We start from the raw sequence: 24,277 nt of genomic DNA, 5'->3' as shown, positions 1-24,277 counted from the left end.
AGTAAGAAGTCATTTTCAGCCTGTGCTGGAAACATTCCTGGCCATTCTTAACATTACTCTCATCTAATTCTCATAATAGACCCATAAAATAGTTTTCTTAGTCTGTCTCTCTCTCTCTTTTTTAGGTAAAGAAACTGGTACTCAGAGAGTAATTCAATAACTTGCTAGTAAGTAGCAGAACAGGAATTGAAAGTCCAGTTTTGTTTTTTATCCAAGTGTAGTAGAAGTTAAATTGCTGGAGACAGTGGTGGATTTATTTGCATGAGAGAAGTCAAGTAAACATCCTCAGAAGGAAGGGATTAGCTGTCCACCTGCTCATTCCAAGTTCTCTGGAACAGTGCTTCTAAAACCTCAGAGTGCATGCACATCACCTGGAGATCTTGTTAAAATGCAGATTTGGATTTAGTGTGTCCTGAGTTCTACCTGAGAGTGCATTTCTAACAAGCTCCTCTGTGACGCCAATGCTGCTGGTCTGAGCTTTAACACTAGCTTTTAGTTCTCGTTGGAATTACAAGTAGAACACATCAGTGTGGCATATGAACCCCACTTCTTAAACCAGACTTCACATTCTGACTATGAAGAGGGAGATTGTTCCTCCCTCTGGGTTTGCAGGATTGATAACCTTGTCCCCATTACCCATGAGGTCAAAAGCTATAGGCTTTTACTCTGCACTGGCATTTTAAGTAGTCTTAGTTTTTTTCATCTATTTTTACTATATTGGTACCTTCTTACCTTTTCTACCCCACTAGGATTTTAGGGAAAAGACGAATAAATCTTAATCACAAAAACATTGGGAACCCATTCAATTTTGTTTTCCTGTTCTGAGAGTCAAAAATCAGAGTTTTTTTGTGTTTTTTTTTTTTAAGTTAAAAAGTATATATTGAGTATTTTTTTTAAAATGTAAGGCATTGTTGTGTTTTTAAGTGTAAGCCATAAATGTGTCTTAGAAGAAACAATCCACAGCACATTCAAGATCACACGTGCTCTACATTCTCTTTATTGTATGGATCCAGTCACCTTGATTTGCCATCTATTCCGTGTCTTTTCCATATGATGAAGAAGCCAGATTCTAGTACTGTTGTATTGGAGTTGGCACAAAAGTATTGGGCCTTCTAGGTTTGTCATGAGTTTTGTGAGTTCAGTATAGGAAGGAGCTCATAGGAGATGGTGTGGGTAGGTGAACTGCCCGAGGGTTCTTTTGAGACCATGATTCACCTTCTCTCCATGGTGGAGTAAGGACTTGGGTTACCTTTATTTCAAATTTATACGCTTTTGTTACTAGTAAAATTTAAATGATGTATTATTTAAAGAAATAAGAGCTTTCCACCATTTTAAAGACAACTTCTGTAGCTTTTTAGTCATTTGTCTTTCTTAGATGGTAATTTTCTATTATTACAAATATAGATAAATATGGTTCTCCTTGAAAATTTCTGACATTGGCGAAAACTTAAAATTCATCAAAGATGTGTTTGTTTCTAATTTTCTAAATGTGTAATATAAACTCCCATATCTCACCATTATATAAGAGCCATTGTTTTTTGCTTACCATTACTAAAGATAATAGCAATAGAGAAGAACTACCCTGATTAAAATATGAAAAGTAACTTATAAGAGAAAGTCTAAAAAAGTAGACAGGAAATTAGTTTATGCTTTTGGGATATATGTGCGGCAGATGAAATGACAGGAGGCTCAATGCTCTGTTTCTTTTTCTCTGGCCATCCGTAGTGAACCTTAGGTGTTTGATCCATACAGAATCTGAAGAGTTAGATTCTTGGCAAGTAGAAGTTTGAATTCACAGGAAGGACATTTATGAATCATATTGAAATACTACATTTTAAATTGGTGTCCCCAGCTTTATGCTATGAACGGTATTCAAGAATTTTTGAACTCTTCCTAAGGAATAGTGGAAAGCCCTCCAACAAATGTTTGTGGTCTTTTAAAATAAATTTTAACCATAAAAAAATCCTTTAGTCAGCCGGACATGGTGGTTCATGCCTGTAATCCTAGCACTTTGGGAGGCCCAGGCTGGTGGATCACCTGAGGTCAGGAGTTCCAGACCAGCCTGGCTAAAATGGCGAAACCCCGTCTCTACTAAAAATACAAAAATTAACTGGGCATGGTGGCATGCAGCTGCCATCCTAGCTACTAGGGGAACTGAGGCAAAAGAAACACTTGAACCTGGGAGGTGGAGGTTGCAGTGAGCCAAGATTGCGTCACTGCACTCTAGTCTGGGCAGCAAAGTGAGACTCCGTCTCAAAAAAAAAAAAAGTCTTTTAGTCTCAGAGTAAAGCTGATCTACTTTTTTATATATACATTGTGGCTCAGCTGAGCAAAGACTTGAGTTGCTACATGCATCTTAAGGAGTGTTTTTTGAGAAGTACATGGAAGATTCTTCACAGCACATTCTGCTGCGTACTGAGCAATAGGCTCCTCCCTCATTGACTCCACTCAGGGAATAATCCTGAGCAGGGATGTGGGGGAAGTGGAGTTTACTGCAGTTAGACTGCACAGAAACTATCCTGTAGAATGAGGCATTTTACTCTTCTTTTACCTGTAGTGACTATAGGGTGATCATATACTTTATCATGGAAACCAGGACAATGTGGAGACTGAAGAAAAGGGGATATTTCTGTTAACAATTATGACCAAACAACAGAGGCTTACAGTGGATCTCTTCTGGTCAGATCAGGATGCATGGTCACCCTATCTATAGGAAAACATGATGGTCTAGAAAAACTATCAGTCAGAACAGCTCCAGGGTGCTATTGATTTATTCAGCTCTAATTAATTGATGTTCATTCTGAAGTGATACCCACTAGTAATCTCCAGACGGTATTTCAGCCATCATTTACATGGCCTATTCTTTCACAGCTTTAGCAAATAGTGTTACCTGTTTGCTCTCTTTCCTTCTGCCCATCCCCTGGTAGAGGGAAGCTGAGAAGGCACAGACTCACAAAAAGGCAGAAGGGAGCAGGCCTGGCAACATGAAACACACATGTGTCACTTTGTGCGACCAGCCTCCAAATAATCAAGGCTTGATCTTACTTTTACATTTTAACAAATAACAATTTAAAGGGTAAGTGTGGTGGCTCATGCCTGTAACCTCAGCACTTGGGGGACCAAGGGAGGAGGATCAGTTGAGCCCAAGAGTTCCAGGTGCAATGAGCTATGATCATGCCTGGGAGACAGAAAAAAAAAAAAACACTCCCAAAATTTAAATCCTTTTTTTAAAGAAGGAAAGCTTCTGGTCCACTTTTTCCATTTTCAAGATTAGCCAATAAAAATTATGAAAATTTGAATTATTTGTCAAAGTCCTTTTCTGTATACACAAAGCTGTAACTAAGATTCAGATCTCTCTTTTACGTTCTCTTTGTTAACAGGTTTGACATGAAAAGTTTAGGTAGGTGGTTTTAGACAGCCGTCATCCTTGAACAGAAATTATTTGTGTCACTGTCATCTTATGTGGGACTATATGTTACAGATGGCAGACAGTCGAAAGATAGAAAGGACTCTTTCTCAATTGTGACCTTACTATTTTATGGAAATTATAGGTACACATTCCATAATACACTGAGGAAATGCGCATACACATACAATTCTGATTCAGAAAACAACTTGATTCAAGAGTTGTTTTTATATAATTATATTCAAACAAAAGCAGACCATATCCTCAGCACTGCAAATTTTATGTTTCTAAATATTTGTTGAAAGCTAGCATTTTCTAAGTATTTTGCAAGAGAGATTGTGACAAATGTCCTGCCAAATAATATATTAAATATGTTTCTATCAAGTAATACTTCGTTTAGTTTTAAAATATCTCCTTGAGCTTCAAGTAACATGTTGCAATACTGGAGAAAACGTAAGAAGCTATGAAGCCTAGCTACATATGATAACTATAATCTTCCTAATAATTTAGCCAATGTGAGTGGCATTTGAAGGATGATTTTCATAGTTAATTTGGAAAATTAGCAGAAAATAACGTGATTAGCAAGGAGTCCTGAATCCCCCTCATAAGTTGCACTTCTAGGTTTAGTATCTGGTTTAGTTTTGAGTTGACCTAGTCTCGTTTTAGTTCTGTTTCTTGCTATAGGCATGCACTATATTTGTTTTTATTGTTATCATTTTCTCAAACCCAGTGAGTAAAGCCTCACTTGTTGAGGATGAAACTACTCTCAGACATTTAATGTTTCTGGAATCAATTCCTTGAGAAAAAGCTGCTTTATTCCCAGGGTTCCTTGTTTACTATAGAATAAGGCTTGGTGTTATTATTTATTTTGACTAATGTTCTGTGCACAGCTGAAATGTTTGGGTATACTCCTGTGAGAAAAACATTGGAACAGAGTATAATGCAAAGTTTTAGTTTAAAGAACTTTTGAGAACACTTTAGCCAGCTTCTAATCTGATATATAAATCTTTGACTTTGTTTTCCAGAAACCATCTTTCTACTGGAAAACTTCCAGTGATAGAAAGCTCAGTTCTTATTAAAGCATCTTCTAATTTGTTTAAAAATCTCTAACAGCTTATCTAGCAGGATGAAACCATCTCCATTTAATTTAATTATTTTCTCATCACTCACCTAACATATATGAGGCACCACTACTGAGCCTGGTACTTTTCTATGTGATGGGGAGATAAGCAATGTTCTGTGCCCTCTGCTGGGATGAGATAAATGGACAGAAACAAGAACAGTAGGATAACTGCTTTATGAGGTCTGTGCAAAGAGCATTAAGAGGGAAAAGATCTGTAGGTAAGGCAGCAGTTGGGAGAAAATCTTTACACTCTAGTTGATGTTCAAGCTGGCCTTGAAGGAGAAGTAGATGTTGCTCAGCACATGAGAACAGGAAAGCTGGGGCAGGATGGTATTCCTGGTAGAATGCACTGCAGGAGTGAAGATGTATAGGCAATGGGAGGTGCACATGGTGCATTTTGGAGATGTGCAAGCAGTTTCGTTGTTTTACATATATAGAATGTGTGTAGGAAAGAGCTGGCATGAAGCATGGTTTAAGAAAAAGGTTAAGGGGTAGCTGAAAAGGGCCTGGCGTGCCTGCTCAAGAGTTTAAACTTTGTTTTCTCAGAGGGAGTTGAGGGAAGATTAAATAAATGGTAGTTGAAGAAGAACCATAAAGGGTAGCTATAAGCAGAAGAATTTGATCTATGTTCTATAAAAGTAACTGAAGGGTGAATTGGCGGTGAAATCTGTGAGCTGAAGAGTTTTATTATAAAGTAATTATAATTGGATAGCAAGAGAGGATGAAGGCCTGAACCAGCCAATTGTGGCAGGAAAGGGGGAGGAATTCACCCGATGCCTTGCCAGTACAATTTGAAGGACTTGAGACTAATTAGATATAGAGCTGAGGAAAAGGGAGAGGTTCAGCCTTCCTGCCAAGTCTCCAGTTTACAGGATTGAAGGATTGATTGTACCATTTACAGGAAAAACAGTGGGAGGAACATGCAGGTTTAGGAGGAATGGAGATAATTTTAGTGTTAGAGATGTTGAAATTGACCCTGATAATCTGATAGGTAGTTATATCAAAGAGCTTCCTCTCTTGTCCATCTGGTAGACCTTCAAACAGCTGAAGATTCCATTTCAGAATTGATTTAGGAGTAATATAATCTTTCAGACTGACTGAGAAAGATTAAGTCTAACGTGACTTGCAGTAATTATAGGTAATATATATGAGAGTCTCACTCTTTTTTTTTTTTTTTTGGTCATATAGATCTTCTATGAAGTAGGCCTTATTTTTATTTTTATATCATTTTACAGGTGAGAAAACTGAGGCACAGGAAAGATCAAGCTGAATGTCATATGCTAAAAGGCAGTAGAGCTAGAATTCCTAGCTGAAATTCAAAATTCAGTGGCTTCTCATTGTCATGCTGGTGAAGCCCATATACCTTGAAATGGCTTTCAAGACTCCATGCAGTCTCACCCCTGCCTGCTTTCTCCTTCTCACCATGTGCAAATTTTCCTTACTTTGTCATGTTGCCTTCCCTCATGGGGCCATTGTTCTTTCTGACCAGAAGGTTATTTTCAACCCTCCTCTTCCTGAGTAACTTGATAATTATCCTTTAGATCTTAGCTCTTTTAGAGAAGTTCCTTTGACCTCGTGGAATGGGTCAGGCCCTCCAAAAGGAATTCATACAGAAACTTGTACTATTTCTTCTCAGCACTTGATACAGTTCTCAATTACATATTTATATCTCTGATGAGTTGATTAACCTGTGTCCTCTTCACTTAGTTAATTGCACCACAGAGATAGTGTCTGTTACTGTTCATCAGTGTATCCCTGACACATAGCACAGTGCCTGGCAAAGAGCAGGTGACCAATATATGATTTTTGAATGGAAGAATGACTTCAAAGCCCAGGCTTTTAATCATCCTGCCATATAAGAAATGTCTTGGAATACACCATTTAAACGATATACACTTTGTTTTGTTTGTTAAAAATGGAAGAACTATGTGTAGTAACTATACTGATAATGAATTGTACATTATGAAGAATGAAATAATGTGTTGACATGACTAAGAACTATGTTATTGAAAACTGGCTGAACATTCTATAAAGCCAGTATAGAATAGAGAAACCAACAGAAGTCATTACTTTGAAGAGTGATAAAGAGAGGAGATTTTATAACTGTAAAATAATTTTAGATAATGAAATAAAATACCACATGATATGGTTTGGATTTGTGTCCCTGCCCAAATCTCATGTCAAATTTGGATGAGGTACAAGGTGGTGATTGGATCATGGGGACGGATTTCCCCCTTGCTGTTCTCATGGTAGAGAGTGAGTTTTCAAGAGATCTGGTTGTTTAAAAGTGTGTAGCACCTCCCCCTTCTCTCTCTTACTCCTCCTCTGGCCATGTAAGATGTGCCTGCTTCCCCTTCCACAATGTTTGAAAGTTTCCTGAGGCCTCCCTAGCCATGCTTCCTGTACATCCTGTGGAACTGTAAGCCAGTTAAACCTCTGTGCTTTATAAATTACCCAATTTCAGGTATTACTTTATGGCAGTGGTAGAATGGGCTAATACAGAAAATTGGTATCAGGAGTGGGGCATTGCTATAAACATACCTGAATATGTGAAAGAGACTTTGTAACTCAGTAACAGGCAGAAATTTGAACAGTTTGGAGGGCTCAGAAGAAGACAGAAAGACAAGGGAAAGTTTGAAGCTTCCTAGAGACTAGTTAAATTGTTGTGATAAAAATGCTGATAGTAATATTGACAAATGAAGTCCAGGCTGATGTGGTCTCAGATGGAGATGAGGAACTTACTGGGAACTGGGATAAAGGTCACTCTTGCTATGCTTTAGCAAAGAGATTGTGGCATTGTGCCCCTGCTCTAGGTATCTGTGGAATTTTGAACTTGAGAGTGATGATTTAGGGTAATCTGGCAGAACAAATTTCTAAGCAGCAAAGTGTTTAAGATTTGGCCTGGTTATTTCTAAAAGTGTATGGTCATATACGTAAGTAAAGAGATGTTCTAAAACTGGAACTTATATTTAGAAGGAAAGCAGATCATAAAAGTTTAGAAAATTTGCAGCTTGACCATGTGGTAGAAAAGAAAAACTAATTTTCTCAAAAGGAATTCAAGCTGGCTACAGAAATTTGCATCAGCAAAGAGGAGCTGAATATTAATATTCAAGACAATGAGGAAAATGCCTCAAAGGCATTTCAGAGACCTACACAGCAGAGCCTCCCATCACAGGCCTGAAGGCCTAGGAGGAAAGAATGGTTTCATGGACTGGGCCCAGGGCCCCGCTACCCTGCAGAACCTTGGGACACTGCTCCCTATGATCCAGGTGCTTCAGCTCCAGCTGTGGCTTAAAGGGGCCCAGGTACATCTCAGGCTCCAGAGGGTGCAAGCCGTTAGTCTAGGCAGCTTCCATGTGGTGTTAAGCATGTGGGTGCACAGAGGGCAACAATTGAGTCTTGGGAGCCTCAGACTCAATTTCAGAGGATGTATGCAAATGCCTGGATATCCAGGCAAAAGTCTGCTGCAAGGACAGAGCCCTCATGGAGAATCTCTACTAGAGCAGTGCAGAAGGGATATGTGGGGTTTGAGCCCCCACACGGAGGCCCCACTAGGGCACTGCCTAGTGGAGCAGTGAGAAGAGGGCCACTCTTCTCCAGACCACAGAATGATAGACCCACTGACAACTTGCACTGTGTGCCTGGAGAAGCTGCAGGCACTCAATGGCAGCCTGTGAAACAAAGCAACCACAGGGATTGTACCCTGCAGAACCATAGGAGTAGAGCTACCCAAGGCCCTGTGGGCCCACCCCTTGCATCATTGTTGCCTGGATGTGAGACATGGAGTTAAAGGAGATTATTTTGGAGCGTTTAGATTTAATGACTGCCCTGCTGGATATGGGACTTGCATGGGGCCTGTAGCCCTTTTGTTTTGGCCAGTTTCTTCCTTTTGGAATGGGAATATTTAGTGAATGCCTCTACCCCCATTGTATCTTGGAAGTAACTAACTGGTTTTGATTTTACAGTCTCATAGACAGAAGGGACTTGACTTGTCTCAAGTGAGACTTTGGACTGTGAACTTTTGAGTTAATGTTGGAATCAAGTCAAGACTTTGGGAGACTTTTGGGAAGGTATGATTGTATTTTGGAATGTGAAAGGACGTGAGATTTGGGAGGGGCCAGGGGTTGAATAATATGGTTTGGATTTGTGTCCCCACCGAAATCTCATGTCAAATTGTGATCCCCAATGTTGTGGAAGGGACCTGGTGGGAGGTGATTGGATCATGGGGATGGATTTTTCCCCTTGCTGTTCTCGTGGTAGTGAGTGAGTTCTCATGAGGTCTGGTTGTTTGAAAATGTGTAGCACCTTCCTCTGCTTTCTCTTTCTCCTGCTCTGGCCACGTAAGATGTGCCTGCTTCCTCTTTCACCATGATTGAAAATTTCCTGTGGCTTCCTCAGGCATGTTTCCTGTACAGCCTGAGGAACCATGAACCAACTAAACCTCTTTTCTTCATAAATTACCCAGTTTCTGGTATTTATAACAGTGTGAGAATGGACTAATGCACCACATTAATAGACTTTTCTGTCCTGGCAATACTTACAAGGTTTTAAAGACCCACATATAGCCAAGTAGAGGGAGAACACGTGCCCACAGATTTCATCAAAGAGACAACAGTCTTCTGCTAGCTCTGTGTGTTTTAATAGGTTCTGCTATCGATTAGGTATGCTAAGGCCAAAAAACCAGGAGATGGCTGCCATTGAGAAGACAGTTTATTATATTCATAAATCCCAAGACATGGAGTACACATCTCATTATGGAGGGTGGGGGGCAAGAGGGGAAACACTAGGGTCAGTCACAAGGCAGAAAGAGAGATGGGAACTGTGGGCAAGTGCTTATACCATGGTTTCTATGGGAAGGTATAGGTGAGGCAGGTAAGTGGGTTTAGGATTGGCCAGTTTGAACAATTGGCCTTGGGATGATTAGGGCAGGCGTATAGTGGCCCCTAAGTGGGAGAACCCCATAAGGGAGGTACTTAGGAGTGTGGATTCTGGATTGCATTGTTTGTATTTGAAAAGTGCAACCCTGGGAGAACATCTCCTCTTGAGGATGGAACAAGCAATGAGGGAGGCAGCAGGCCAAGGCAAGGTGACTTAGGCACATTTTTAGGTTCTCCAGAGCAGGATGTGTCTGGCATATGCATGCACAACAGATGTTAATGCATCAGAAGAAGCTAGAAACATGACTAATTTACTGCGGCTGACCCACTTGTAACTTTTATGAGGTTTATAATCTGTTCATTTCTAACAGACATGAGAATAATAATAACTGACCTAATTCTACTCTTGACTGTGGTCCCAGGGTTCTTAACCTATCTTATAGGCCATTGACTCCTTTGGCAGTCTTATAAACCTGTGGGCCTATTGTTAGAATATTAAACTGTATTCTAATTTGTGGATTAAAATACAGATTAATAGTAATGTAATATTAATATAACATTACTATTAATCTGTATTTTATTTCAGATCCATTATTTCAGAAAGGGTTGTTAAATGGTGATGCTCTAGAATGCTTCCTACAAATATTAGCAGAAATTCTTCCATAAAAGATTAATATAATTAATATAATATTACTATTAATCTGTATTTTAATCCACAAAACAAAATGTATTGGCTTACAAAGGAAATTAATTGTGTTGAAATACATTTGTATTTACAGGTTAAGAACCACTGAGCTCCCATTCACCAAAGAAAGTAGTTCAGACATTTAGACTGAACCTGACTTCTACAGGAGACCCACTGCCCCTCTTTCTAAAAAGGAATTCTACGTGCTGCGTAGGGTAGTGTTTTCACCCTCTGTGAAACATACCATGCCTATTTCTAAACTTGGGAGACAGTGACTAACCCTGATGCTTCAAAGCCCAACAGCTTGAATTTGAATCCCAGCTCTACCACTCAGGATCTGAGAGATCTTCAACAGGGTATTTCCCTTTTCTGTGCTTCATGGCACTTTTTTTAAAACAGTTTGTAATTGTTTTCTTTGTGTAATTGTTGCCTGTGATCCCCAAGAGGTTCCAAGAAGGCCTAGATCTTATTTCTCTTATTTATTGTCAGTCTCTGAATCTTGCCCAGTCCAAGGCACATAGTAATTGTTGGGTAAATATTTGTAATAAATGATGGAAGTTTGGATTCGCTAGCAGATTTTCCAAGCAGATAGCCATAATTTACTGTTCAAAGCTTTAGAGCTCTACACAGTCTGTTTACCTTGGAGCCTTCATGCAGAAAGCACGTTTTATGGCCACCACTTGAGTTAGCGCAGACTCATTTCTACCTTCTATGTATTCATTATATCAGCATTTAAAGCTAAAGCTGTAGCACGTAATGGTTATTGATGTTCATTAAGATACCAGAAATTATTAAAAATCAGGGTAAGTTGAATTTCACTACATTGTACTTAAGAAGATAAATACACATTTCAAAAACATTTCCATCAAAGAAGGAAAGACATTTCAAACTTAAGAGTTAATAATATGCAGCTTGTTTTAGTGTTTTTTTTTTATTAATTTTTAAATAATGAAAATATTTAAAACATATACAAAAGTGGAAAAGCACAGTATAATTAATCCCCAATTATTCATTACCCAGTTTCAACAATTATCAACATGCCCTTCTCTACTTCCCACCTAACTTCTCCCAGTCATGATTAATTATTAAACCATATCCCAGTCATCATTATGTTTCGTTTATTTTTTTTCTTACAAGTATAGATATAAATATATTTCATTTAAAATTGCTTCAGTATATAAGTCTAGAAAATAAAGACCCTTAAAAAAATAAACTTAATTTATTCTCATACCTAAAGTAATCAAAGTAGTTTCTTAATATTTTCAAACATTCATTCAGGATTAAACTTTCCTCAGTTGTATCATAAATATTTCTATGTAGTTGATTTGTTTGAATCGGGATCCAAACCAGGTCAATGTATTGCACTGGGTAATCTCTATTTTAATCTATAAGAGGTTCTCCTTCTCTCCTTTTTGTTTTAACTTGCCAGTTTTTTTTTTTTTCAATTCAAGAAAGCAGATCATTTGTCCTGTAAAATTTCTCATATGCTTGATTTTGCTAATTGCTTCCCGTGGTGGCATTTAACATGTTTAAATCTATTTCATATATTTTTTTATTGACTGATAGTGTGGGAGGGTTGATTTGACTCAAGTTTGACCTTCTGGTGAAAATACTTCATAGGAATTTCTGTGTGCTTCTGATCGTACCATATTGGGAGACACATTATGTCTAGTTGTCTCTTTTTATGACACTAAGAGTGACCAGTGGGTCCTGGATCATCCGCCTGCTCTCTCCATTCTCACTCCCCACCAGCCTTTCATTTAATGCAGTGGTTCTTAGCCCTCCCTACCTGTTAGAATATCTGTGAAGCTGTTATACATTTCTGATGCCCAAGCCCTACTCCCTAGAATTAGTCCAGGGTAAACCTGTGCTCAGTAATTTTTTTCAGTCTTAAATGATTCAAATGTACAGATAGGATTGAGAACCAATGACCTGATAGAATTGCAGCCATTGAGGATCTTTTTTTTTGAGATCCATTATTTGAGAAAGGGTTGTTAAATGGTGATGCTCTAGAATGCTTCCTGCAAATATTACAGAAATTCTTCCATAAAAAGTTTAATCAAGTCCTTGGTTCTTCCTTTAGTTTTTTCGGGAAAAGTTGGATAGATAGAAATGACAGATTCTTGTCAGTTTTCTGAATAATGAGTTGAGTATTCAACTTTCTACAAAGATGACCAGAGAATTTTGTTCATTACGAGTTTATATACTTTAGCACATATATGTGTTAGTACGCATGTATATACTTTAGCGCTTTATGAATCAAAGGATTACATTTAATGTTATTACTATTACTATCATTTTAATGCTTAAATTGTTTGAATTTTAGCCAGTAGAAGTCGTTTTAAATTAACTCCTGTGACTTTTTTTTGACAGTATTTAATTGTTCAGTAATAGTATTTAATTGCTTCCTTGCCTTTACAAATGACAGTGTGTTTTAGACACATCTTATATGTTTGATAATTTATTTGTTCTGTGGCCTCCTCATCTTGTGCAGTTTCTGTCCTGAACCTGGGATCAGACACTTAGTAGTTTTGTTTTCTGTATCCCATTTGGGTGGTATTCTATTTGGTGCCTATGACATGATTACAAAATGGAATGGCAGACATTTATAGTAATAGTAAATTTCAAGATGTAGCAAATGGTAATTGGGAAATACATTATGTAACAAAATCCTTAATTTTCCTATTATTAATCCTGCAGTGAATGTTACATAAATCTTTGGTAACCAGTTTGTACTTTTTTCTCCCCAGTTAATGTCCATCAGTGTGTTGGCAGTTTCTGCTTGGATGAGGGACTACCTAAATAATGTTCTCACTTTAACTGCAGAAACGAGGTATACTTTATAATTATTGATTGAATTCTTTCATGCTTATTTTAAGTAACTTTGCCCTCAGCTGTTTATATGGTAGTGCTCTTGCTTGGTCTTTTGGAAAAGTTTTTCCTGCCCATAGCAACCTTTGTCACAGACACTTGCATCCTCCAGAGTTCTCCTTAAGGTGAGCCTCTGGTCCTAGCGGGGATCAGGTGACAGCATGTTTATATAGATATTTCTGGGTATGGTAATAGCAGTTGCCTGTCCTTCTGGTTGTGTGTCAGCCATGTCATAGGTGCGTGTAAAGAACCAGCATAGTTACTTTTCCCTAAGAAAATTACCATCGGCTTCCTCTTACCTTCATATTCTTGGGTTAATGAAAACCATACACCACAATGGTTTTTTTTTTTTTCTCAAATTTCAAGGGTTAATCTACTAATATCACAGGGGACAGATTACTTTTTACTCCATCATCTCTGAATGGAGACTGTATTATAATATATGACATCTGAATTGTGGTAAGGATTAAATGAAAAACATTTTTTTTTCAAGTCCTTAACACAGGGGAACTTAGCTTAATAACGGTTAATTTTTATCATTAATACTGGTTTTAGTTAATGAATTTTTCATTGTGTTCTAGCAAAAATCATTTCTACCTATTTTCTTCAAATGTAGACTGATTTTCCTTTGCATAGCAGTCTTTTACATTTTGGGGGAGGATCAATTGTCAGGGAAAAGAAACGTAGTGCACGTGGGGTCAAAGATGAGAGAAGAGGAAGGAGATTCCTCCCAGCTGGGAAATGGCAAAGGCTCCCATGTGATTTACTTAGGCTAAGGCTTTGGAGATAATTATAGATGGACCTTTTATCAAGGTCCCGTATATTATATATTAAATGAGTTGGGGTAGGAAAGCTACCACTTCTATTAAAAAAATACCAAACACTGCAAAACCAAAAATAAAGCAAGTGAGCAAATAAACATAACAACAATAGCACAGTGATTTTGAAAATAACAATACAGTCACTAGTTTTGAGGCATCGTGATTTAAAGAATTATTAACACAAATCACAGTTGTGTCTTCTACTATGTCTTGGGTGCATTTTGATTATATTTTATTTCTAATACATTATTTTTCTTCTTTCAGGGTAGAGGAAGCAGTCATTTTGACTTACTTTCCTGTGGTTCATCCGGTCATGATTGCTGTTTGCTGTTTTCTTATCATTGTGGGGATGTTAGGATATTGTGGAACGGTGAAAAGAAATCTGTTGCTTCTTGCATGGGTATGATGTTATATTTTCTCTTTATTATAGTTAAAAAGATTAACCAGTAATGTATTATTTTTTAATCAGTTCACAAGATTAGGAAGCAGTGATAGCAGTAACAACATCCTGTAAGAAGGGAAGCTTTCGTTTCACGAGAGATTATTTGAATACACGTATGTGCTGTAGTCGGATGATGAGGTATGGAAATATATATAAGCAATGTAATTATTTCACTCCAGCTACGTGTTGATATTTTCATTTGAAAGTATAAGTGCTTTCTAGTGTCCTTGTCGTTATTAGCACTCAAAAAGTCCCCTTGGGACTGGCACTGAGAAGCCATAAAGGAACTGTTTCTTTCTCTTCTATTTTTAAACAAATTCACCCTATAAGCTCGTGTGGAAATTCAGATTGTGAGGTAGCAGACATAGGTAATAGCCCTGTCACTGCCTTTATATAGCTTAGAGAACATAAACGAGTCTCAGTTTCTATAATCTTAGTTTATGTTTTTAACTCTGAGAGTTGCACTAGGTACTTGTTAAATTAGTTTCACCATTTAAATTCTGTGCCTAGTCTTTTAATTCAAAAATAGGCAAACATTTTTAACATTAAAAAATTGAGTTGATTAAAATGCTGTTTATATAGATATTTTTAGAAGAGCACTTAATGTGTAAAATATATACTAGTGGCACCAGGTAGTGAGATTACTAACATATAGTTGCAGACATATAAGGCTGAAAAACTAATTCATTGAGTATATGCTTTCTTTGTAGTAGGTCTCAGCCCTGGCTGTGCGTTAATTTCATGTAAAGAACTTAAACAATTTGAGTGGTGTGCTGGTAGGCTGGATCACTGGGCAGAAAAAAAGCTCAGATTTGTAACATTTGAGGACTTCCGTGGGATAAATTCTCCAGCATGGTCAATTTTAATTTACCAACATGAAATCATAACTGAATGTGGAGCTGGGGACAGATGAGAACAAATTGGCTCCAGGAGTCAGCTCCCACACACTCGTGCTTGACTGGCTTCCATGCCAAGCCAATTAAAATAGAATCTTAGTGTGAAGTTGGACTAAAGCTTTGTATTTCACAGTACAACCTGTGCTAATGTATTACTTAGCTTCTTGGAGGGTAACTGTTCAGGTCGAATACTGGAAAACACAAAAATTAGCCGGGCGTGTTGGTGGGCGCCTGTAGTCCCAGCTGCTCGGAGGCTGAGGCAAGAGAATGGCGTGAACGTGGGAGGCCGAGCTTTCAGTGAGCGGAGATCGCGCCACTGCACTCCAGCCTGGGTAACAGAGCGAGACTCTGTCTCAAAAATAAAAAAAGAAAAAAGAAAAAAAAAAAAAGAAAATAAACCACATTCAGAGATGGGGAACCATGCTTACTGCTTTATTTCTCTTCATATAGGTATACAGTGAAAGGAGAATGGTGGAAAAGTTTGGGATCTTATTTTGCAATTTTAGATATTTTGGCAATAATTTAAACATAAACAAAAGGACTTACTTTACATGAACCTTCTATAATTTGAGTAGAGTATAACATATTTCAAGCTTTAAGTAAAAAGTCACAGAATTCTTTTTGAAAACACAGTCTTACAATGATGTCTCTCTTGTATAACCAACTAAGGTCTGACTGCCATTTCCTCCCTCCTCCCAGCTTTTACTCTGCACAGCTCCTATGCAGTGGGATGCTGGAGGGAGGCAGGGCAAGTAGGGTCAGGTATTTCATGGAACTACAAAGGCTTTGGAAACACATTTTGGAAACTCTTTATGCATTCCCTTAGGCTGCTTAAATGCTAGTAATGCAAATTGACAAACAACAAAGTAATGTGGCCTGCTATTTGAAGTAGGGCAAATCTTAGACTTGTGAATCACAGTCCAGTTTGTAATACTGGAAAGAGCATTATAATGCAAAAGTGGCATGGAGGACTGAGGTTCTAAAGGCTACTAATTTACTCACTCATTCTTTCTCTAAACACTTACTGATCATATATACCACGAATTTTTGCTGTCAGACCTGTCTTTATGAGATAAGAACTCTAATAGGGTTTGCACTGGGTGCTATGAGGCCAGAGAAGAAGAGCTCTAAGCGGCCCAAAGGGTTCAGTGCCACGCTCTGGGAGGATGATGAGCATGGATTGATTTTGCCTTTTTCCATCCCCACTTTGCTTCTTGGATGTACTCTTTTTTACAAAGCATCTTTTTATGCATTGCTGTTCTGTATGTCCCTAGGTGATATCTACATCTTGGTTCCTCCTTCCTGTTACTTGCCTTTGGCAGTTCGTTCTCCATTCCCTTGGGGCTACCTCTCCTCTCATGGCAGGTTTCTAGTCCTTACTCTGTCTAGACCCAACATAGCTTCCCCCTTGCTAAAGAATGATCTGTGGCCTCAACTCCCATGTATCTATCACTCACAACCAATTTGCATCTGGTCTGTTTCTCAGGCAATTTCCTCTCTGACTTCCTCCCCACATCCTTCTCCTCTAAACAGCTACCAACTCCTCTCAGTTCAGATTCTACAGTCTTGGGAAGTTGTCCTCTCTTTTCTATCCTCCTCTGGGATGCCCAAGTTCAGGCTTTCCTAACTTCCTGCTCAGACAGGTGTAGAGACTCCCTATTGGGTAATGAAGTATGTGCCAGCACCTCAAACGTGCACCAAGTCCTTCTACAATCGAGCCTTTATCTGCCATTTTTTGCTTTCTTATCTACTTCATTATTCTCTGGTTCTGTATTTTCTGATCCCTGAACAAACTTTCTTGCTTCGTTCTTCTCTACATTTATTCTTGCTGTCTTCTTAACCAGAAATTTCTTCTCAGTACTTTCATTTAAATATTACTAGCCCATGAAGACTTATCTGAAATGCTACCTCTTTAAATAATAATTATGACACTGATGATAATTGAAGTAGTTAACATTTCTTGAGTACTTACAGTGCCAGACACTGTAGAGTTTTACCTGAATTTTTTTTAAAATGAAGAGTTCTTGTACATGAGTTAATCAATTTTATCCTCTCTGCTGAGTATGAAATTGGACTAAAACTTTGAATTACCCTTATTAGTCACTTAATATAGATGAAGAAATGAGGCATAGAGAGATTAAGTGACTTGCCTAAGTCTACACAGCTAGTAAAGAGAGGATCTAGTATTCAGACCATGGCAGTCTAGTTCCAATATTTGTAACTATTTTGCCATTTTACTCTATAATAGCTGATTTTTTGCCTAAGTGTTTACAAATGTGTCCTGTAATGTATAAAACATTTTCATTTTAAACCTGACAACAGTTATCTGAGATAGGTAAGTATTAAATGAAGTTCAGAGAGGTCAGTAATATGCCACAAATCATTCAGCAGTAAGGATGGGAGCTTGGATTCAGACCTCGGCGTTCCTGATTGCGAAGCCCATTCTCACTGGGCCTTTATTGATGTCTCTAATAGGCTTTTCTCAACTTCTGAAGCCTAGTGTATTTCCCTTATTATAAACTTCCTTTTCTTTTTAATAATCAGCCCAGACTACCAGACTACAAACAACTTAGTAATATGAACCATTCACCTTGCTCAGTGCTTTAATAAGTGTTTATTAAATCATTGAATAACAGACAATAAATTAGAATAGTGAACGTAGGAATGACCAGCACAGCAGATTAAAGATGTTGCCTGGAAGGCAGTGATGAGCATGAGATTTTAGCAGAGGGATTTGGCTGTTAGAAAAGGTTAGATTACAAGGGAAATGGCTCATGGGGGTCTGGTGGTAAAATACTGCAGAGTGTGACAGATGTAAGGTCTTTGGCAAATATTTACAAAGTAACTTACAGTATTTTTTGTGTGCCCTTTAGCCTTTTATCCTAATTAAAAACAATTTTTTAAGGAAGTTTCTTACTTTTATTTTGGATGTAAATATTTAAACAAGCAGAATGCATTCATCCAACTTATCCATTTCCCTGTATTCAAAGCCTTGTTTTGCTTTTAAGACCTGTAAAACAGATTAGTGTAAGAAAGCTGTTTTTCAAAAGACAATTGGTATCTCAGAGAGCTGCCATATCTCTTGAATGATTATATATATTAAAAAAAAAAAGAGCTGGCAGCTGGGCTGTTGTGCTGTTCAAGCAAAAATAAAAATGCCAATATTCAACAGACTGATCAAGAAAAAGTAAACGAGCCTCCCTCAAAACAGGTCTTTGTAACCAACCTCCCCTCAGCCGTCACCAAAAAGCAACAGAAAACCTCTACAAGCTAGGCCACCTATTGGAAAACATTTCCGAGAAGCCTTGGTCATGAATTCCATTCTTCTTTTGAATAATAGATTTATAGATATACGTTGTTAAAACACCCTAATTTAAGGTTCTCAAATAAAATACAAGATGCCCAATTAAATTTGATTTCAGATAAACAATGAATAATGTTTTAGTATGAGTTTGTCCCATGCAATATTTAGAATATACATATACTAAAACATTATTCATTGAAATTTAAATTTAAATGGACATGTTTATTTTTATTTGCTTTATCTGGCAAACATATTCATTAGATATGTTCTTAGTAAGTGTGAAACTGTTATAGAACAGAAATTTTTATGTATTTATATGAGGAGATTAAGAATAATTAAATTCTAATTATAATGGGAAAACAAGCCAAAAATGACTAAGAAAAGAAACGGGAATATGCCGTGCCTTTCACAGTAATTTCAGTAGTAGAAATTCCTTCTCCCTTTAAAAGAGAAATTGAAGCTACATTGAAATTGGTTTTAAGCCTTAGATGGGTACTTCCCAAGGCTTTAGCTGTAGACCAAATGAAATTCATTTGTTATTGCAGTTCTACCTTGCTATTAACATAGGTGTTGGGAAAGCAGTGCCAGCTCAGGGGGAATGTCAGCAGATTGAACAGACATGTTTATGATGTTGACAACAGCTGAATGTCACCATCAGGAGATCATCATTTGTCAGGATGTGATGCAAATATATGCTCAACTGCCAGCAAACCACAAGGTAGTCAAGCGCTTGTCAGAAATTCAGTTGGACGTACCTTACGTATTTAATACAAATGAATCATTTTTCAAGGAGATGTGCTTTTTTTTTTCAATTTTATTTTTCCAGAGACTTTGAATATAACTATTGATTGTTTGCTTGCACTTTTCAAACTTTCTTTAAATCTAGAGTGATTGAACGAGATCTGAATGCTTTCCTTAGTGGAAATCAAGTGAAATTTTAATGGCCTTGGAGAAATTTCCCCTCTTTTTTCTTTTGTTTGTTTGTTTAAAATCATAATGCAAATCAGCATATATTTAAGTAGTAATTGATTTTCTAAAGAGTCTCTGTTTAAGGCCTTCTCTTACATAGTCATGAATTTTATAATTATATAGCTAGTCATAAGTCCTTAAGTAAAAATTAATCTATTAAGTTTTATGTCTTTATTATTTTGTTTATATTTTTGGTTGATAGCCTAAACTTTATTTCTAAATGAAGATTCATCATACCATTTACCGTATGTTCAGTATCTGCCCAATATTTTACCTTTGTTTTCTCAAAATATACTCATAGCAACTCTATTAGACTAATTTTACAAATGAGGAAAAGTAGAATCCCCAAAGGTACACAGCTGGTAGTTGTTGTTAGCATTCAAATGCAGCCTGTGCTCAAAGACCACACATGTTTCACTACACCACGGTACTGTTATAAGGCATTTAATTGCTGGCATTGTTTCTAGAAGACTTAACTATGCTTCATTTATTACTCCAAAGCATTCGGTAGTCATTTAATTTCTAAAAATATGGTCTTTTCGTATGCTTATTATAAAATGAACTTTAAAATTTCTACTGTGGTTATCATTTTTGCTTATCTTCTCAAAGAATCAAGCAGTTTCTCCTTTCCTTTTTACCTTCCTCACCTCTCATTCTCCTTTCCTTTCCTTTTGCCCTCCTTAATTGTGTATTGAGTACCCATCTGTGATAGATACTTGAGAGAACCAAGATGAAAGGGGTGAATAAAAAGAACATTACAAAGCGAAATGTAATATTAAATGTATAAATAATTGCTGTGGGAACCCAGAATCAGGAGCAAATGGAGCTTTCCAGAATGTTTCACAGTAGAGTCTTTATTTGAACTGGATGTTGAAAATACATAAAAGTTTCCTGGTGGAGATGAAGAAGGAAGGAGATTTACAGCAACATGAAGAGTGTGTATAAACACTGAGGAGTGAAGGGACAGGGAAAGCTTAGGCAAAACTTAGAAAGTCAGTGCGGCTGTGGTGTTGGTGCACCGTGAGAAGAAGATGAAGTTAAGTCCAATTGTGAAGGTCTTTATCAAAAAGTTAGATGTTATTCTTTGGGCTGTAAAGAACCAATGGGTATTTCCAGCTTGTGATGAAATGATAATTCACATTTAAGCGGGAGACAATAGAAAGCCCTGTTAGTGATTACATTATCATCCCCAGAAGCCATGGATAAAGGTGTGAACTAAGTAAGACTTTGGGGCTGGAGGAAGGTGGCTGAAATCAGTAAACTTTGCTGAGGTAGAATTATGGATAAAGCATTACATGATAGTAATGCTTTTATTGCTTGATATTCAGGAAATGAAAAATTATTCAGCATTTATACTTTTTTTATATAGTAGAAACATATCTACTCAATACATGTACTTTATTTGACTTGTTAGCTAGAATTCTTTAAAAACTATAATTTAAAATTTTTTTTTGTAATTGTCAAGTAATAATTGTATGTATTCGTAGGGTACAATTTGATGTTTCAATGATGTATGTATACTTTTTGGGATTCTTAGATGAAGCTAATTAACATATCCACTGCACCCACTTATTTTTTGTGGTGAGAACATTTAAAGTTTACTATTTTAGCAATTTTGAAATATACAGCTTATCATTATTAAATATACAATTATACATCATTCTGTAGTCACCATGCTATGCAATAGGTCACTAAAAGTAATTCCTACTGTCTAACTGAAACTTTGTACCCACTAATCATCCTTTCACCATCCTCCTCTTCATCCTACCAGCCTCTAGTAACCACCATTCTACTCTCTATTCCTCTGAGATCAACACTTTTTTAGGTTCCACATATAACTGAGATCATGTGGTATCTGTCTTTCTGTGCTGGCTTATTTCACTTAACATAATGTCCTCCAGGTTCATCCATGTTACCACAAGTAACAGAATTTCCTTGGTTTTTTTTAGGTCTGTATAGTATTCTGTTGTATATAGGGGCTACATTTTCTTTATCCATTCATCTGTTGATCAACACTTAGGTTGCTTTTATATCTTGACTATTGTGAATAATGCTGGAATGAACATGAGAACACAGATATCTGTTTGGCATTCCTATTCATTTCCTTTGGATATACACTCAGAAGTGAGATTGCTGGATCATATGGTAATTCAATTCACAATTTTTTGAAAACCTCCATACCGCTCTCCATAATGGCTGTACTAATTTATATTTATAAAAACAGTATACCAGGATTTTTTTCCCCCATAGCCTTACCAACATTTGTTATCTTTTGTCTTTTGAATAGTAAACATTCTAAGAGCTATGAGTTGATATTTCATTGTGGTCTGAATTTGTATTTTCCTAACAGTGATGTTGAGCATTTTTTTGGGTATTTGCGTGTCATCTTTTAAGAAAAGTCTGTTCAGGTCCTTTGCCTATTTTTTAATTGGGTTGTTTACTTTCTTGGTATTGAGTTGTTTGGGTCCCTTATATGTTTTGGATATTAGTCCCTTAACAGATACATGGTTTGCAAATATTTTCTCCCAATCCATGGGTTTCACTCTTCTAATTATTTCTTTTGTTATGCAGAATCTTGGTAGTTTAATATTATCTCATATGTCTATTTCTGCTTTTTTTCTGTCTGTGACTTTGGGGTCATACTCAAAAAATCATTGCTCACATCAGTGTCCTGGAGCTCTTCTCATACATTGTCTTCTACTAGTTTTACAGTTTCGGGTCTTACATTTAAATCTTTAATACATTTTTTTTTTTTTTGCTTATGCTGTGAAATGATAGTAATTTTATTCTTCTGCATATGGATATCTAGTTGTTCCCCTTTATTGAAGATACTTTCCATTTCCCATTGTGTGTTATTGGCATCTTCGTCAAAAAATCAATTGGCTGTAAATGTGTCAGTTTACTTCTTTCTGGACTTTTTGTCCTTTTCCATTGGTTGATATGTTTGTTTTTAGGCTAATACCATACTGTTTTGGTTACTGTAACTTTATAATATATTTTGAAATCAGGTAGCATGATGCCTGCAGTTTTGTTGTTTTTGTTCAAGGTTACTTTGGCTATTTGGGGATTTGTAGTACCATAGGAGTTTTAGGATTTTTTTCCTATTTCTGTAAAAAATTACATTGGAGTTTTGATTGGGATTGCATTGAATTTATAGGTCACTTTGGATAGTATGGACATTTTACCAATATTAATTCTTCTAATCCATGAACATGGGATATCTTTCTATTTATTTGTGTCATCTTTCATCAGTATTTTATAATTTTCAGCATATTGATCTTTTAACCCCTCAGTTAAATTTACTTTGTAAGTATTTTATGGTTTTTGATGCCCCAGGAAAGTATGTCAGCAGATGTCTTCAAAAGTAATGTTGTGTCAGAGACGGGCCCAGGATAACTGTGTGATATTCATGGCCTTAGTGTTGGGTCTTTATGACAGGATTTTGGCTGGTCATTGGACCTTTGTCTTACTTCAGGGTTTGAAATATGAATGATTCAAGTTTTTGTATGGTGTGCTATGTCACTGCAAGCATTTTAAACCTTATTATAGATTGTTTTTAGATATATACATTTGAGATAATGTTAGTTAAATGTAAGCAAAATATTTCAATATCTATTGATTTGGTGACTGTCCTGAGTTTGTGGAAAATTCAAAGTCAGGTATTTTTCTGGCAGCACATGCTATTGAAATGTTCATTCCACCTGTGAATACTGGTCACCAATTCAGCGAATGCTTCCTTGAGGTGAATTTAGCAATTGTGCAGTGTTTTCACTTTCTCATTTACTTCCACGTATCTCTCTACTAACTTCCTTTGGCAAACATAAACCAGAAAACATTCATTTAAAAGGAGATGACTCAGGAAACAGTATCCTAAATGTCGAGAGAGTTAAAACAAGAGGGCAGATAGCGTTTCTAAAAGATGAGAGAATTAAGTCATTTAAGCCAGTGAGGAAAGCAGCTTTAGATGGAATATTTAGAAAAAAAAAAAAACATGGTTAGTATTTGCTTTATGTGCAATGTCTAATGAAGTTGTTGGCTAAATAAGATTATGAGTTAAGGTAAGCTTTTTCTTGAAAGTACATAAATTTTGAAAACTCACATTTTTAGAATTGTGATCTGTATATCTTTTCCCTTTTTCAGAGAAAAGGTGATAGGCTCAGGTGACATGCTCAGGCTAAGATAAATCTTCTCAGCTTAGATGACAGAAACAATAGTTTAAATTGTATTTAAAATGTATTAACACTGTAGTTGTATCACTTTGTATTTCTGTTAAGCAATGCATTTGAATTATTCTAAAATAAGTGGTTATTCCTGAATTTTCTTTATATTGCCATTATTTTAGTTTAAAAATTTTAAACTTTAGAAACAACAAATTTCCTTAAAATAATGACATTTTAGAAACATTTTTAAGAAGAATATTAATACAATTCTAAAGAGTTAATAAAATAACAGAATTTTATTAGATGATAGCAACTTAAAATAATTTCTAATTAAGTAAAATATGAATCATTGCAGTATCTTTTCCACTAAACAAGCATTTGAGATATTTTACAGTTTCACATTCTGTGTAGGGCTTGCACAGCTGAGTTGAAGCACAGACTGAGAACTTCTAAGGAGACAATTAGGGTTTTTTTTACCTTTTATTATGAAAATATTTTCACTCCAAACGTTCTCTCTTTGTGTTTTTAAAGGTACTGTAAAAAACAAAAACAAACAAACAAAAAAACTCTAAGGAACAATAGTTGTCTTCTGTTAAGAACATTTAACAAAAGAAGTATTTGAGCTGAGATGTGATGGAGAAGGGCAAGCGGCAGTGAGTGGTTGTTGGACAGTGGGCCAGGAGAAAAAGGCGCTTTGGAAGACCCAAAGGCTGGTGGAAGGAA

General features: G+C 36.6%; 1 protein-coding gene across 1 annotated transcript in view; it reads left to right on the top strand.

Moving 5' to 3' along the window:
• LOC111550234 (tetraspanin-12) overlaps positions 1 to 24,277 on the top strand; it is a 70,521-nt gene that overhangs the window by 5,123 nt on the left and 41,121 nt on the right. The window contains exons 3-4 of the mRNA XM_023223542.3: positions 12,842 to 12,924; positions 14,048 to 14,183. Of these exons, the coding sequence (XP_023079310.1) occupies positions 12,842 to 12,924; positions 14,048 to 14,183 (219 nt within the window). The remainder of the gene's footprint in view (positions 1 to 12,841; positions 12,925 to 14,047; positions 14,184 to 24,277) is intronic.

The sequence above is a fragment of the Piliocolobus tephrosceles genome, unplaced genomic scaffold (genome assembly GCF_002776525.5).
Source record: "Piliocolobus tephrosceles isolate RC106 unplaced genomic scaffold, ASM277652v3 unscaffolded_42, whole genome shotgun sequence".
Classification (NCBI taxonomy): domain Eukaryota; kingdom Metazoa; phylum Chordata; class Mammalia; order Primates; family Cercopithecidae; genus Piliocolobus; species Piliocolobus tephrosceles.
Note: the sequence above shows the minus strand (reverse complement) of the source record. Positions and strands in the feature narration are given on the sequence as shown.